The sequence below is a fragment of the Acomys russatus genome, chromosome 13 (genome assembly GCF_903995435.1).
Source record: "Acomys russatus chromosome 13, mAcoRus1.1, whole genome shotgun sequence".
NCBI classification, from domain to species: domain Eukaryota; kingdom Metazoa; phylum Chordata; class Mammalia; order Rodentia; family Muridae; genus Acomys; species Acomys russatus.
The window spans coordinates 458466-476252 of NC_067149.1; the positions used below are offsets into that span (position 1 = coordinate 458466).

The 17787-nt window shown below is 47.2% G+C and overlaps 1 protein-coding gene across 1 annotated transcript; it reads right to left on the reverse strand.

Moving 5' to 3' along the window:
- Nucleotides 1–1624: 1624 nt before the first annotated feature.
- Thnsl2 (threonine synthase like 2) lies at nucleotides 1625–17070 on the reverse strand. The gene is made up of 8 exons (XM_051154686.1): nucleotides 16760–17070; nucleotides 15190–15384; nucleotides 13615–13767; nucleotides 8633–8863; nucleotides 5740–5888; nucleotides 5534–5659; nucleotides 2250–2401; nucleotides 1625–1850 (listed from the first exon to the last, which is right to left on the reverse strand). Exons 1-8 carry the CDS (start codon nucleotides 16980–16982, stop codon nucleotides 1625–1627), a joined length of 1455 nt encoding a protein of 484 aa, XP_051010643.1. The 5' UTR covers nucleotides 16983–17070.
- Nucleotides 17071–17787: the final 717 nt, after the last annotated feature.

Sequence of the window (17787 nt, forward strand, 5' to 3'; positions counted from 1 at the left end):
TAGTATGGTGCCCCTGAGCATTGAGTATGTTGTACCCAATAGGTAGGTAACCATTAGATGGTCTGTGTGTCTGATACTGTGGGTGCTAGTGTTCCAGAAACTGTAATATGCTGTAGCCTGTAAAGGGTTACGGCCATTCCTTTAGAGTAGCCCTACCATCCCTGCCCCCAACAGGTCCAGCATCCCTACTCTTCCCTACTGAACGCTGGTTCTCAGTGGCCACCTTTCCAGTAATGTGCTCCCTCCAGCCTCTCCCTTGGAACCCAAGGACCACAGAGATGTGGACCTGGCATGTTCTGATGGGACACACCAATCAGACTGGTCCTGGGTCCCCAGCATCCTCAGACCTCTGGGTGAGGAAGTTCCTGAGGCCCAAGCAGCCATGTGGGTGGGGCAACAGCATCCTCTAGTGCCAGAAAAAAAATTTCCTCTACTTACTGCTACCTCTGTCTTTTAGAGGGGGGGAAGGCTACCACCCCAAGGCATGATGACAGCCACTGCCATTCATGGGCTTGCATTTAGCTAACCCTTCTCCTGTTGGAATAAGATCTGAACCCAATAACATAAATAACCGAGAAGCTAGAAGACTTGGTCAGCACGCTAATGTCACCAGGACTTTCTGTCCCTTCAACTTAGTGATTAACTTCTATTCGCACCACAAGCACAGGCTTCCCTGCCACCTGCTTGCTCTGCTGAGCCAGCGTGGTACAGCAGATGGATGTGGTATGTGCCTCAACATCACCTCTTGGAAGCCAGCGAGGATGTCTTCCTTCAATCCTGCAGCTCTGATCTGCCCAACAGCCATTCAGAGGCCTCATCAACTAACAAAGCTTTTATTCTATGGATTTTCTAATGTTTCAACAGGCTGAAAGCAACTGGCAAGGAAGGCCAAGGCTCTGAATTGGTTTAGTGGCTGGATAAGCTGAGAGCCAGAGACCATAAGAGCCAGGCCTATATGTAGGTGAGCAGCCTTGTGTCAAGGCCTGGGATCCTGACCCCTACAAGCTGAGACTGGCCCCATGTCCAAAAAGTTCATGATGCTAAGACCCTAAAACATGCATATTAAACCATGATACTGCTGAACCTTTCAACATCAGCCACCCTCTACACCGGTTGCTCACTCTACTCCTCACAGAACAAAGGCAAGCCAGCAGATTCCTAGGAAAAGTCTGTAGTAGCTTTCCCCAGGGGCAGTGACACAAGCTGCTCAAGGGCAACACACACACACACACACAAACTTACTATAGATCTGGCTGTGCTGGAACTTTCTATGTAGACCAGGCTGGTCTAGAACTCACAGAGACCTGCCTGTGTCTTCCCCTTAATGCTGGCATTAAAGACATGTGTTACCACATCCAGATGGGACAAGAAACATTTAAAAGATTTATTTTTATTATTTTTAATCATATATAGGTATGTGTATCTGTGTACAAGTACACTGCCTACAGAGGCCAGAGGTGTCAGAACCCCAAAAGCTGGAGTCATACATCGTTGTGAGCCACTTGACATGGGTACTAGGAACTAAACTTGGGTCCCCTGGAAGAGCATCAAGCATTCGTAACTACTGAGCCATCTTGCCCCAGCCAGCCCCGGGGCAAGAATCTTCACACCAGTTCCAGCCTAGCTATTCTGAAGGGTTCACAGCACAACCTTTCCACCGCTGAGACAGTTCCTCAATCGTGTCCCGCAGCATCCGTGTCCAGTCGTCTCCTCTCCGCATCAGCATGCAGCGTGTCTCCTTGTGTTCCAGGGCTAGGATTTCTGGGGGAGTCTGTGGAGTCAGCCCAGCAGCCTGGACAGCTTCTGAGAATTTGGCTGCAGAAGCAGGAGCCAGGCAGCACCGGGGGATGCTCCTGAGTATTGGGCAGGACAGGAGAGAGTAGGTAGAAGGATGGGTAAGGAGAAGGCAGAGGCAGGAGGACCAGGGGAAAGGTAAGGGCAGGGTGAGGCAGAGAGCAGAGAGAGAGAGAGAGAGAGAGAGAGAGAGAGAGAGAGAGAGAGAGAGAGAGAGAGTGAGAGAATTACCTTGAACAAAGTATCCTGGTAAAGCCCAGCTCAGCCATCTCTTTCCCTCATGACCTGGGATATAGTTCACTCCTTTTCTAAGCACAGTTCTAGTTCTTGGGCACAGAGCTCATCCTGCTCACTAATGTCTCTCGCCTTCGTCCTGCGTGCCCCGCTTGGAGAAGAGGTGTGCCGCCCCCCCCCCCCCCCCCTCCGCCCCGTGCCCCAGACCACACTGCTGGTACCTGGACTGCCCACTGTCAATCTGCTGGTAATGGTAGTTCACTGCTGTGGCTGAGTGGGGGCACACTAGGTACTGGTTCTCCTCCCAGCAGCGGCCCATGGTCTGGGTGATGGCCTCATTAGAAACCGACTCAGACGTCATTGCCTCTGAAAGCTGAACGGTCAAAGGTCAGGGGTCAGGGGTGGATGTCGGGATCGGGATCGGTGAATCACAGATGAAGGACTAAAACCCTGCTACATACACCAAAACCAGGAACTCAGATGATTGGTCAGGCTGAATACTGACTCAGCTCAGAGTGAAATCAATTTTTGAGTGTTGAGGCAATTACAGTTTTGAGCCTCCGTAGCCGAAGGATTTGGAGAGGTTTTGGGTACATCTCAATGTATTTAGCAAATGAATCTAATTAACACACAGTCTTGTTCTATGGCAGGATACAAGACAAGTCATGGGTGTTCAAACATTAATGGTGTGAACACTACCCTGTCAGTTCCTACCCTGCTGAGGAGCGCGCCCCTGGGAAACCTAGTACTCAGAGCAGAGGAAGACTCCCTTCTCCGTGCTCCCTGAGCATGTTTGCTATGCCAGATCATTCTCGGAAGATGTTCTGTATGCTTACAAGACAGCAAACACTCTGCATGTTCTTAATGGTATCAGAGACCACATGGTTCATAGATTGTTTATATAGCTACTTCCTGGTTAGGGTCAAAGGTGGCAACCAACGGTTTTTCCTCCTCCTCCTCCTCCTCTTCCTCCTCCTCCTCCTCTTTCTCCTCCTTCTCCTTTTCCCAGTTCTGAGGATTGAATGCAGGGCCTAATACATATTAAACATTTCCTCTACCACTTAGATGCGTCAGTCAGTATTATAGCTGTATTTTCTTTGTATTTCCATCACTTAACATAGTTCTTGAACCACAGCAGACAGATTGGATGGATGCATGGATGCATGGGTGCATGGGTGCATGGGTAGATGGATGGATGGATAGATATATAGATGCATGGGCAGATGGATGGATGGTTGCCCCTGCCCCCCCCCCAGCAAATGCAGTCTCCTCTGAGTACAGCCAGGGAGAAAATGAAAAAACACAAGATGGTTAAACACAGTTTTAATGGAGGATCTCAGTTACGTAAGGAGAAGAAATAATTATGTCTGCACAAACCATGCACCAACTAACTAATATTTGATTATGTCAACAGCAGCAGAAGGCTGGAGAGATGGCTCAGCTACGCAGAGCACTGGGGTTTCTCTTGTAGAGGACCCAGGGTCAGTTCTCAGCACCCACATGGTAGCTCACAACCATCTGTAACTCCCACTTCAGGGCATCTGATGTCGTCTTCTGGCCTCCACAGGCACTGCATGCATGAGGTACACACACATACACACAGGCAAACACTCATACATTTAAATAAAAATAATGAAAAACTTTTTTTTAAGCAGTACAGATTCTAAAAGAGGAAAACCCCACTCTGTATAGCTCACACCAGATAACTGTGCCTGGTTTTGAGAACAGTTCAGGAGGAAAACAAATAACGGACAATTATGCCATATGGGACTCTGTTAATGGGACTGGGAAGGCCAAGTTGATAAATACGGATTCTCTTCAAGTGGAAGACCCTGAGGTAAAATCAGACTGCAAGCTACAAGGAGCACATCTGTGACAATTAGAGCTGCAGTAAGTTGTGTGGCTGCTGTCCCCCACTAGAGAGATACAGAGGCCATGTGACCAATGAATGGGAATGAGGTACAGAAATTTAAGACATCCTATAAAATAAGAACCTATCATCGGGCTGCATTCATTAATTCTTTCTATCTATTTATCTATCTATTTATTTAATGTATAAATGCTCTATTTATTTAATGTATGCCTGAGTGCCAGAAGAGAGCATCAGATCCCATTATAGATGACTGTAAGCTGTCATTTGGTTTCTGGGGATTGGACTCAGGACTTCCAGAAGAGTAGCCAGTGCTCTTAACCACTGAACCATCTCTCCAGCAGCACCCTCTGCCCTTTGGCGCAAACTTTAATTAAATACTGGCCAATAAGGTGGACTCTGGCCAGGTCCACCCCTGAGTTCCCAGGGAATGACAACCAGGTGGCATTCAAATAAAAGCAATGCTTTCTAACTAGATTCCTAAAATAAATAAAACTTATGTATTTATTAACTAAATAAAAGGTCTCCCTAACTATAAGAGAGACAGAGACAAGGACAAAAGAGAGAGACAAGAGTCTGCAGGATCTATGGTCTCTGTCAATACTGGAATGGCAGGATGGCTTTGTCTTTGTTGTACAGTTGTTGCTATTATTGAAAACTAATAACAATAATAAAGAAAACATAAATTGTATATGTAAGGAGCTGTATATTTCCAGCAGGATGTAAAGTGCTTCCTCTTTATCTTTTGACCCAAATATCACAGCAACCTTATGAGGCAGGAATTCTTCTTATTCTTCCTCTACGGATGAGGAAACTGAGGCACTGCATTTACAAAACCACCTTAGTATTTCACAACTGGCTCTCCTCATTCAATCAGTGTGAACTGTCAAAGTTCCTGGTTCACAGGAAATGCTCAAAAACCAGATGTCTCCTTCCCTCTCCCAGACTTCCAAACCCCAAGTCTGCCATGTGGCTGCATCTTTTCCTTCCTCCACGGGATGCTGTGAGAGGCACAGAGGTCATGTGCTCACAGATGCTGTAGGAGGCACAGAGGTCATGTGCTCACAGATCAGCACTAGGGGTACCTGGATGTCAAACACACAGTGTTGCGTCTTCAAGAGAAGGAAAGTAACAACTGCGATCTACCCAGGAGACGGGATGTGGGCTTGTTTACTGCCTGGTGACCTTTGCTCTGTGTGGTAGAGACTTTTCCGGCACTGGATCCTCCCCCAGACCCGTATCAGTCAATCTATAGAACCAATCTTTAAGGACCTTACAATGAGTTCTGATGTAGTTATATCTGATTTGTATGTAGCTTATTTTGTTCCTCAAGAAGATTTATGTATGTTTTGTTGTGCACATGGGACTGAGTTAATCATCACATGGATAACGTTCCCCACATTGCGCTGTGCTTAAACATGCCTAAAATAAAACACTAGAGGTCAGACTTGAGAGGTTTGAACCAGCACTGTCTGCTGAGTCCTGTTGTGCCGAATTGCCTTCTTACCTCTCTCAGACACAAGTCACTGATGGCTGTGGAGATCGCAGAGAACCCTTAACCTTTAGGGTGTGGCCAGTGATGGCTGTGGAGATCGCAGAGAACCCCCAACCCTTAGGGTGTGGCCAGTGACCAACCTTGCCATGTAGCTCCTTGGGTAAATCCAGACTTAGGGTTCTTTCAAACTGTTCCATGAGGGCCCTTGTTGCCTGGCTGTCAGAGCCAGAGAGCAGCCAGAAGATCCTCTCCATGTTGTAGGGCATCTGAAGGAAGAGGCGGAACCCTAGGTCACCCCCATTCCAACCCTTATCCAGCCAGACCTGCTCTTCCCCCACAGGCCCACCTGAATGTCCATAGCAGATGCCAGTGTTGGCTTGGCAACCTCGCACAGAGAGAAGTCTCCCCTCTGGACAGTCCTGTGAATGATGTCATTGCGGTTCACTGTCACAGCCAGGCAAATGGGCAGGCCCATCTTCTGAGCAATGCACCCAGCTTGGGACAAGGCAGGAAGACAACAGGACTTTTGGACAAAGGCCAAAAAAAATTTTTTTGAGCTTAATAAAAACTAAACTTTTTGCTGTGTGAAAATGAGAAGGGAGACGGGGAGAGAGACACAGGACCGGGGAAGAGGAGGACGAGGAGGAGGGTCACCGTGCCTTGCCAGGGGCTAACGCACACATAAAGTTTTGTGAGTCAACCTATTGCAGGAGCGGGAATAACGGTACTACAGGATGAAATATCTTCCCCAAATCCTACCAAACTGCACAGCCCATGTCTTTGCCTTCTATCTTATTTTAGGAGGTGTGTCTAGTTGTCCCTGATGACACACCAGGCTAAGGACTCACATGCTTCTGGGGCTTCTCCTGTCTCTGTCATCTTGCTGGGGATTACAGATAGGCGCTACCATAAAGATCCAAACTCAGGTCCTCAGACTTGTGTGGCAAACACTTCACCAACTGAGCTCTCTCTCTCCAGGCCCTCACTTTTTTGAGGGGGGAGGAATGTTTAGCCGATATCACACATAATTTTGTAAAGCCCGTTGACCCGCTTATATCACTTGACCGTCATGGAAGACAATGCTCTTCAGTGAGGAAGGAAAGTGAAAGCTTAGGAGGGCCCAAAGGCTTAAGGTTGAGTGGGTCCTTGTGGAGAAATATCTCACGGACATGTCAGCTGTGGGTAGTGCCTGGGTGTTTGTTTTGTTCCAAGTGCTATGGAGGGCACAGCTACAGGTGGTATCACTAGCTGGCAGGTGACATGAAAGGGAAGCACACTGGGTGTCGCCCTCTGAGTACAGGAGGATCTCCCCTTCCTTGCCTCACTGCCAGCCCACCGTCACCTCTCTCTTCCTACAAGGAGTCAAGGAGTCTCATCACCACTAAGATACTTTTGTCCTTTCACTCAATCTATCCCAGGTGCCCTGAGAAGCAATGCCAGAGACTGATTGCCAGAAACACTACCACCACTGCCTCGTCAAGAGATGCCTGCCTGGGCTGTCAACTTGGCTCCACTATGAACCAGCTGTGTAAACAGGGGCAAGCTAGCTTCTTCTCCTTATGACTGGCTCCTCATTCAAAAAAGGTTAAGAATAGTACAGGTGGGGCCTGGAAACATGGCTCCTGCCATCTACAGGATCAACTGGCCATGAATCAAAACTATTCAAAGCAGGATATGGGTGATACACCCTATATTCCCAGCATTTGGGAATCTGAGGCAGGAGGATAGAGACCTCCAAGGCCGGTTTGGGATATACTGAATTCAAAGGCAGCCTGAGTGAAAACCCATCTCAAGGGAAAAAAAAAAAAGCATCTGTATTAAGCATGCAGAGCCTACTTCTTGCCTTTACTCCCTAAAGTACAATGGCCATTTAGATAACATTTGCATATTGTATTAGCTTAGCTATTCTACATCATCTAGAGGCCATTTAAAGTGCACAGGTATAGGACCAATAAATGAGAGACGCATGGGAGAATAGCAAAATAAAAGGATACAGAGGGTCCTAGAAATCTACAAGTAGAACAATATGATAGGCAGATTTCGGCCCAGGGGTCCCGCTCAAACTAAGGCACCAGCCAAGGACAATACAGGCGGTAAACTTTAAACCTTTTCCCAGATCTAGCCAATGGTCAGAATATTCTCCATAGTTGAGTGGAGAGTGTGATATGACTTTCTCACATACTCTGGTGCCTCACATTTGACCATGTCCCCTGGAGGGGGAGACCTGGTAGCACTCAGAGGAAGGACAGCAAGTAGCCAAGAAGAGACTTGATACCCTATGAGAATATATAGGGGGAGGTGATCCCCCTCAGGAACAGTCATAGGGGAGGGGAATAATGGGAAAATGGGGGGGGGGAGGAATGGGAGGATACAAGGGATGGGATAAACATTGAGATGTAACAAGAATAAATTAATTAAAAAAATAAAGTGCACAGGTATATGTGCATAGGTTATATGCAAATACGATGCCATTTTACATAAGGGACTTGAATATCTGCAGATTTTGGTATCTGTAGGGGTCCTAGAACTAGTTGTCCGTGTACATAGGAGACAATCATGTTGCCCTAGTCCCATGGCATCATTAACCTTTAAAAGGTGCTTACACCAACAGCACCTGGTGCAAAGCTAAGGCTTGAGAATGTTTGCTAGTATTTGGTGCCAGGCAGCTGGACAACATTTTCCCCATCCAAAGCTCATGTGCACGCAATAGTCATACTTGCTCCTCACAGGCAGCTCTGAGCATGTGATCAGGCAGCCAGTTTCCTTTTACGGCTGAGACGTCGTGTCTCAGAACCTCTCTAACAACCATTCGGCTAATAAAGGGCAGAGCCAAGGCCAGATTCCTGAGGCCAGAACCCTTCCCGCTTCACATGGCCCCTGGGTAGTGAGAACACAGTGTAACGGCACAAAGCGGGTGCCCCTTGTTAGGCAGCGGGCAAAGGTGGGAATAAAGTGCAAATTCTGGGAGAGGACACTGAGCTATGTTTGGTAGCTGAGGCTTGATTTCTGTCTATTAGCTGTTGTTTCCCAGGCTGCTAAAATGTCCCAGGGTTCCCCAGCAGGACCCTGGAATGTTCTGCTCCCAGCCAATGCAAGTTCGAAGGCGTCCATCCCTTGAGGTTTTCTGTCCTCTTTAGAACAAAACACAAGCATCTTTCGCTCCATGTTTGTGGACAGAAGACAGCTTGAAAGACTGAATGCTTTCTGGGAAGTCCATTTGTATCCTAGGGTCTCCTTACCTGCAAGGTTCCCTGCAGCCCCTGTCGGCACAACCACTTCCACAGGGGGCAAGGGGTCCACGTCCAAGGAGGGAGTACACTGGAAATAAGCGAAGAAGTAGTGCGCCATCTGCACCAGGATCCGAGACCAGTTGATGGAGTTCAAGCTCATCAGATTGTGTCTCTGGACAAAAGCCATGTCAGCAAATACGGCCTTGATGGGCTCATCAAGTTCATCACTATTTCCTTCCACTGCCAGGAGAGAGAGAAGAGGGCAGCTCTCAGGCTCTGCCAAGGCCCTCCCAGGCTCAGCCCTTTCTCTCTCATCTGGCTCAGCCTTTGCTCCCTTCACTTGCTCATGGCCTGGCTTTCCAGATTCTGTATAAGCTCCTTAGGGATACAGTCCAGGTCTCTTGTTCTTGTGATCCTGAGTAGGAAATGTGGGCACAACCATTTCCGATGGTCTCGCATTTTGTAAAATCAGATACAAAATGTCAACCTTCTGGGATACTGGGAAAAGAATTCCCTTGTATTCTAGCCTTTGGTATTCTGTAAAGAGGATGGCCTTCACCCTTCTGGAAAGAAGAGGAACTATTCACCCAACTGAAATGTGTGAACTCTATTAGGGCTATGGGAAATGGTCACTTGTCCCATGTAGGTGTCCTGATCCCTGCTCCTGTGTGCTGGGTAAACTTGCATGGGCAGAACTTCTCCCTGAAGCTAGTGTGTAAATTAGTTTAATTTACGGTGTGAATTATTGGGTGAATTATTCACCAGACAATGTATCAACACCCCAATTCAGCTGCTTCAGTAATTGCACCAGTATTGACCCTTTCCTTACTCTTCATTTGGATCCATAACTCAAGGAAGGGGCGATGGCTACCAGGAGAAATACCAGGACAGCCATTAGGGTTTAAATCCTTCTCTCCTCATCACCATGTAGCATCGACAGGGACGGGGACCAGCTGTGAGTCCCTGTGTGAACCCCAAGCACCCTGACAGCAATGGTGGCCCCATTTCTTTGCCAAGGCCAAGCCAGTCTGTCTCTGGCATACCCATGGGGTCAGGGGTTGGGCCCAGAATGGACCTGCGAGGAATTTGGGCCACAGAAACTGAAAAGGACATTTGCTGGGATGCTAGAGAAGTGGTCACTGCTTTTAAGGAATAGCTACAGGAAAAGGGAGACTTGGATACCTCAGCTCTTCCTGTTGTGACCTCAAGATCCTAGGACTGGGAAGGGCATGACAGAGACTGGGAAGAACCTGGGTTCCTGCTGGTGATGCGGAGCCTCAGAACTAACCAAGTGAGAGCTGACTCCATCCCTGGACATCCAGTGACAGAAGCTGGAAACTGTTCTTTCAGATGGTCTGAGCTGATTTTCTGTTACTTCCAGCTTAAAACAAACATATACTATAATCAATTAACATCTAGTGTCTACTAAGTATTTGGTGCTTAGGAGTCATATAATGTACATGGAAATTATTACTTTCATAAGCCCAGTGGCTTGGTAAGACACTTGTGTGTCTTTTGTGATTTTTTTTTCTATTGCTATTATAAAACACTATGGCAGAGGCAACTTGTTTTAAAAGGAGATTTGGGGCTTACAGTTTCAGAGGGTTAGAGTCCATGACCATTATGGCTATGAATGTGGCAGCAGGCAGGCAGTCATGTCCCTGGAGCAAGGGCTAAGAGCTCACATCCTCATCTACAGCAGGAGGGAGAGAGAGGGAGAGAGGGAAAGAGAGAGAGAGAGCTGGGAATGGATGTGGGCTCTTGAAATCTCAAAGCCCAGTCCAGTGACACAGCTCTATAAAGGCCACACCTAACCAGTCTCTAGCAGCTCTACCAAGTGAGGACCAAGCACTCAAGTATCTAAGCCTATGGGGCCACTCTCATCCAAACAGCTACCTGCTCTCGTGGCTCGTGGCCATATCATAGTGCAGAATGTGCACTTAATCCAACTTCAAAAGCCCCCAGAGTCTTCCAGTCTCAAGACTGTGGAAAATCCAAAGTCCAACATCTCTTCTGAGACTCAAGGCAATCTCTTAACTGTCACCTGCTATTATACAGGTTACATACCATGGCACAGAATATACAACACATAAGCTTGACAGCCTGTGTTCCCTGGTGCCAATGCAAATAATGGTAGAAGGAAAGAAATGACCCCACAAAGCTGTACTCTGACCTCCATGGTGTCACTATGTCCTATGCACCTCTCTCATCACACACACAATAATGATGATGATGATGATGATGAATTAATAAAATTTAAACTCAGTGTCCATGTGGTCCACCCTACTCCTTGAGCCCACAAAGGGAAAGCACATCTTTCCTATTAGCACCTGGATCTACACACATTTTCTTAACAGTCAAACCTGAAGCCTCTAAGAAGGAAAAGAACATGAACAGCACTGCTTATAAACAAACACGATGTCTATAAAGCCTGCGAAACTATATCTTGATGCACAGGCCATATACAGAACAGAAACACCTTAGCTCTAGCAATAATTATGATATGCTACATTCGTCGCCAACCACAAATCTGCCACTATTTCTCAGGTGGGTGATGTTTTTCAGTTCCCTACCCCAGTGAAGATTCCATTCACGTCCTTAGAAAAAAGCCTTCCAACATATCTATACAAGGCAAGAGAGAAAGACTACAGTACAAAAAGCGGTTCTCTGCTTTGACGGTAGGATAAGACTGCCACAGACCTGTGATTAGCAAGCTTGGCTTGTGGGGAACAGCAGGGACCCTCAGAAGCCCCAACACCGTTCACTCATGCCTCACAGCTAGATGGGGGCAATTACCAATGTCGGTGTGTAGGAGTTCGCCAACAATGGATGCACAACTTTACTCTGGAACGTACATGCACTTGTGAAGAAAAGAGCAGCGGGCCCTTTCTCTGCGCTTGAGCAAACAGACAAAGGGTGCTCGTGCTGCACTCATGGCTTGTTTGAGGGGTTTGAGCTCCTTGTCAACGTTGATATATTAACATAAAGACATTCGCCATGGGTTTTGTCTTAGTTCCTGTCATATTGTCATGAGACACCATGGCCAAGGCAACTTATAAAAGGAAGCATTAAACTGGGGGCTTGTTTACACTTTCAGAGGACTAGTTCTCCATCATCGTGGGCAGGAAGCATGGTAGCAGACATGGCACTGGAGCAGTAGCCCAGAGCTTACATCTGGTGGCAGAGGGAGAGGAAGGGAGGAAAAGAAGGAAAGAGAGAGTGGGGGGGGGGGATGGACATAGAGAGAGAGAGAGGGAAAGAGGAAGAAGGGGATGGACAGAGAGGGAGGGATGGAGAGAAAGAGGGAGGGAGGGAGGGGGGGAGGGAGAGGGCAACGAACAGAGAGAGAGGGAGAGGAAGGGACGGGGAGAGAGAGAGAGGAGAGAGAGAGGAGAGGAGGAGAGAGAGAGAGGAGAGAGGGGAGAGGAGAGAGAGAGAGAGAGAGAGAGAGAGAGAGAGAGAGAGAGAGAGAGATTGAGAGAGATTGGGTCTGACCTGAGCTTTTGAAACCTCAAACCTGTGTCCAGTGACACACCTCCTCCACAAGGCCATTATCTCCCGATCCTTCCATACGGTTCCACCACTAAGCATTTAGAGCCGGGTGTGGTGGCACACTCTTATAATCCCAGCACTCAGGGAGGCAGAGGAAGATGGAGTGCTGTGAGTTCGAGGCCAGCCTGGTCTACAAAAGCAGTCCAGGACAGCCAAGGCTACACAGAGAGACCCTGTCTCGGGGGGAAATGAGCTTATGGAGGCCATTCTCATTCAAAACAGCCACAGGACTGTGCCAGGACCCAGGCAAGTTGTAGAAGAAATTTTACTTAATTTATCTATTTTAAAATGTATTTTATCTTATGCCAGCGTGTATGTCTGTGTACCATGTGCATGCAGTACCCATGAAGGCCAGAAGGGGATGATGAATCCCACCAGAACTGTTGTTATAGACAGTGATAAGCTGCCTTGGGAATTGAACTCTGTCCGCTAGAATAGAATAGGCGGTGTTCTTAACCACTGAACCATCTCTCCAGGTCCATTTACTCATTTGTTTGTTTGTCATTGCTAGAACATTTCCTATGTCAAGGGAGTGACCAAAAAGCCATGTAAGGCTGCATGGACAAAGCATATAAAACCCCAACCAAGACCTCTAAAGCTCATATCCCTCCCCATCACCCCCACTGCCCAAGACAGGGTGTCTCTGTGTAACAGAGGTCTGGCTGGCTGTCCTAGACACACTTTGTAGACCAGGCCGGCCTCCAACTCACAGAGATCCTCCTGCCTCTGCCTCCGGAGTGCTGGGATTAAAGGCGTGCACCACCATGCCTGGCCTAATGCTCATATTCTTATCCCCGACCTCGAGGCTCAGTGAGGTCAAGTAGCAGGTGAAAAGTGAAAACAACTCCACTCATACTCTCCACTGTCAATGTCCAAAGGGTTGAAATGTTGTGCACGCACCGTTTCCTTCTCTGCTATCAGTCTCCTAATGACTGGGTGCCTGGCGTAGCATGAAAAGGCACGGGTTCCTCCTTTGTCCAACCACAGGTCGCTACTGCTCCCATGATAAAGCTGGCTCATTATACAACCAGCTATAATGGACCTGGTAGCAGACCCTGACCTACATGCATGGTCCACCTGTCGGTACTCTAAGGAAGGGCATGGACCGCCAACATGCACTGACACGCACTCAATTGTGAAACGTGTTTGTCCTCTCAACACTTCAGTGCCCCAGAACTGAGCAAGTTGCTTGGCTTGAGTTATGGCTCTGCCTACATGTGACATTAGCAGGTAGGACCAGGATGGAGGTAGCATTAACAGACACCTGAATCAGCTGTAGCAGTTCAACACAGTAAGTGCAGATCTAAAACCATGTGCCAGCTAGCGCAGAAGACACCAGAAACCTTCCCAGAGTGAGCCCAAGGCACCTCAGTACATGACTTACCCCCACCCCCACAAAGCAGCCAGTCAAGCCAGCACCACACGGCCCCTGCACCTACCTGCAAACACATGGACATTGTCTTTCAGCACCGTTGTCATCTGGAGCTCCTGAATCTTTGTACAGTGGCCTTTGGGCAACAGAACAATGATGTCCATGTTCTTGGATCCTTGAACACTCTCAATGGCTGCACTTCCTGTGTCCCCAGAAGTTCCTAGAAAGGAGACCCATCCATTAAGAACAAGGGGAATAGATAAAAAAAAAAAAAGAAACTGGCCTTAAAGTATTGGCTCCCAGTGCAGCAACACTGGCTTTCAAATACTTGAAAGATAGGTGCTTAGTACTTAGCCCAGGGTCCTTAGATATGCTGATAATATTTAGGATGTCATGAGTATTCTGTACACTTAAAAATATCACTCCAAGAAGGGTCCACAGCCTCCAGCAGACTGACAAAGGGGACGGTGACAGTTACTCTTGTTAACTTGATGGTCTTTAGAATCACCATGGAAAGCACCTCTGGACATATCTACAAGGGCATTTCTAGAAAAAATTGACTGAAAAGGGAAGACCAGCTCTAAACGTAGGTGGCACCATTCTATGAGCTGTGGTCCTGGGCAAAATAAAACTAAGAAAGCAAGCTGAGCACCAGCATCAATGCTGTCTGTTTCCTGGTGTTGAGGCCTGCTCCCTTTGGGTGGCATAACTGTAGACATTTTTACTTCAGGCCCACCAGCCACATCATCTCAGCTCGTTGCTGATGTAGAAGACTCTCTACACAAGGTCAGGTTGGCCATAAACTATGTTTATGTTCAATGAGAAACTCTGTGGTCTTGTTGTTCCCGGAAATTCCCCAACCATAAGCCCAGCTGTCCCCCAACTTCCGGGCACACTTTCAAGGTCAGCTAGAACTTCTTGCTAGCAAAATAACTAGAGTCAGAGCTGACCACTCTGTTCCCCCAATCTGCCCCCCTTGTATGAGCTAATTACAGTTTTCACCCTTTAAATATACAATACAACTTCCACCCAAGGACAGGGTTCAGATCCCAAACTGGCCACCTCCCTGAGTGGCCAGAAAACAAAGCTTTCATTTTAAGCTTCTGCATCTGAAGTGAGTTTTCTCAGCTTCCACCCTGAACCCAACACTGACTGTAGAGACAATGAGGCCAGATGCCTGAAGCTCCTCTCATCATACCCCCCTGCCATGGGGACCTATACTCTTGAACTGAACTCTGAGCAATAAGCCTTCCTTCATTAAGTATGAGAAAAGTAACCAATACAGAATCTGTGGCTTAAAAACATGTCAGAAAGCCCTCTGAAAACTGAATCTCGATCTTCCTAATGCTGCGACCCTTTAATACAATTTCTCATGTTACGGTGACCTCCAACCATAAAATTACATTCATTGCTACTTCATAACTGTAATTTTGCTACTGTTATGAATCATAATGTAAATGTCTGTGTTTTCTGGTGGTCTTAGGCAACCCTGTGAAAGAATCATTCAGCCCCACAGGTTAAGAACCACAACTCCAGAAGAACTTTTGGCATAAGCCTAAAAGATTCAATCAAGAGCATCTTGTGTGTGTGTGGGCACCCTCCAGCTGGGTGCTAAAGAACCCTGCACCCTGCCAGCACCCACCTACAACAATGGTGACATGCTTCTTCCTCTTCTGCAGGAAGTACTGCAGGAATTGCCCTGTGCAGGACAAGGACAGGTCCTTAAAGGCGTATGTGACCCCATGCCACAGTTCTAATATGTTCAGCCCATTCTTCAGCCTGCACAGATGGACCACATCTCTGTGGCGGAATCTGCTGAAGGCTTGGTCGATCAGATCTGTGATGACAGAGATTGAACAACAGAAAAATATGATCTTAAACGACACATTTAGGAACAGAATTGCACAGGTCTCAAAAAATCTGGGAGGATATGTATTAAACTGCCAATACATTCCTCTACAGAATTCTCTAGAAACCAGAGCTGGCTCTAGAAAATGTCTAATTTTCATTCTGTATGCTTCTTAATTGAGTCTTTTTATTTTATTTTAATTTATCTTTGTATGTGTAACATGTGTGTGCAGTGCCCAAAGATGCCAGAAGGGGGAGTCAGATCCTCTGGTGTTAGAGTTACAGATGGTTATGAGCCGCCATACGGATGCTGGGAACTGAATCCTGGTCCTCTGGAAGAGCAGTCAGTGCTCTTGTCACTGAGCCACCTCTCAGCTCATTTGAGTCTTCTTATAAGCATGTATTTTAATAGAAGATCATATCATAGAACAAATAAGTCAGGTTCAACCTCATATTTTTCTTCCCTAAAGATGGAAGCTTTATTAGTTTGTTCTTTGTCATACTAAATCTCATATCTGTGGCACCAGGACTTGGGCATGGTTGTTATGCAAACTTAGCAACAGTTTCTAACAGCTGAAGCACTTAAAACAAAGGCAGAATTCTCAAACCCACCCTCTGGTTTTCAAAGGAGAATGGTTCCCATAGACTTGTATGTTTGAATGTTTGGTCCTCAGTTGCTGTAACTGCTTGGGAAGGATTGGGAGGTGTGGCCTTGTTGGAGGAGGTGGGCTTTGAGATCAAAATCACTATTCCCAGTTAGCCCTCTCTGCCGCATGCTTGCAGATCAAGATGTAAGCTCACAGCTACCGTTTCGGTGCTGTGCTCCCCTCTGTGGTGCTCATGGAGTCTAACCCTTCGAAGCAGCAAGCCCCAAGTAAACTCTTTCTGCTATAAGCTGCCTTGGTCAAGGTGACTTATCACAGCACAGAAAAGCAGCTAAGACACACTGAAACCTATTGAATCAGAATCTGCTTTGAAAAAGGATGTCCTTGAGGGAGATTCATTGCACATTACAGCTTGAGACAGCCTGTCCCAGGACACTCAGCAAGACAAAATTGTAATGTGGGTGTCCTGATGAATGAGAGACACTCATCAACACAAGCATTGGGGTGACTGAAAATGCTTAGTCTTTATGTTTTTAAAATAATAATAAATTTTCAGTGGATCATTTTGTCATTCATCTCACTGAAGGCAAAACAGAGAAACTGAAGTGTTCTGCATGTTCTAGTTCTGAAACTCCAGAATCAGGAAAAAGCTTTTCAAGATTTGAGAAAGGCAACTAGGGATTTCCCAGTGTTTGGCTGATGAGTTGACACCCAGGAGGCCAATCTGTGGTGCTGCACTAGGGGCTCAGGGGTCCTCACCATTTAAGTCATGTCTTGGGATAAGCTCCAGGCCAATGAAGAGGGCGCACAGCTCCTTCACCAGGCTGCGATAGGAAAGCGTGCTCCAGTGACGTAGGGTCTCTCTGTCCAGCTGTGGGAGCTTCTCTGGCATATAGAGGCCCCCGTCCGGTGCATAGCCAGAGAAGAGGGCCCCCTCAAAGTTGACCCGTGGGGCCACTCCCCGGGTGCTAATGTACCACATGATCCTGGAGGCCTGTAGTGGGAAAGTCCCAGAGGCAGCTGGTCTGCAAGCTCCCAGCACCCCACAGAATGAAGCTCAGTACACCCAATCCTTTGACTTAACCTCTGAGCCACACCACTCACTGGGATATGCATCTCAGACATTGAAATGCCAACCCTAACTTGAGTCTCATCTCAGCCTTGTCAAGGCTTGTGGAAAGCATGATCCTTCTGATCAAAACAGGCAGTTCCACTGAGCCCACTACCTTGAGGTGTAGGTATTGGAGTATGCTGGGGAAATGGAATCACAGGCCTTACCAGCAACAAAGAAAACCTTGGAATGGAGAAAGGTCATATCAGTAGCAGGGAGGTGCCATTTTGACAGGCCTCTTAGTAAGAAAAAGACCAGAACACCTGATTGGCAAATGCTGATGTGTGTGTGGGGGGGGGCCACCTATTCACAGATGGTGGGTGGAAACTGCTTCAGCCACTATAGACATTGGTGTGGCGATTCTTCAAAAAGCTAGAAATAGATCTAGCAGAAGATCCAGATGTACCACTCCCAGGTTCATTTCCAAAGAGCTCTATATCCCACTACAAAGACGGTCATTACTGTTCTAGTCTCAATAGCCAGGAAATGGAAACAACCTAGATGAATGGCTAATTGGGAGACAGCTTTCTTCAGGGATGCGGCTCTGGGAGGCTGCCCACACTCCTGTGTTTGATCCCACATCCATGTATGAAATGGACTCAGTGGTTGGTTAGTTCGTTTGTTTAAAGAGAAAGCACATGAAGTTGGGAGGGAAAATGGTGAGGAGGTGTCAGAG

What these genes read in the sequence shown, in the direction of transcription:
- Thnsl2 (XM_051154686.1), bottom strand. Translation starts at nt 16,982, where the DNA reads ATGTGGTACATTAGCACCCGGGGAGTGGCCCCACGGGTCAACTTTGAG. An exon ending in GCATGTCACCATTGTTGTAG is followed by an intron (nt 13,768 to 15,189) that starts GTGGGTGCTGGC and finishes TCTCCTTTCTAG; the next exon opens with GAACTTCTGGGGACACAGGA. An exon ending in ATTGACAGTGGGCAGTCCAG is followed by an intron (nt 1,851 to 2,249) that starts GTACCAGCAGTG and finishes AATACTCAGGAG; the next exon opens with CATCCCCCGGTGCTGCCTGG.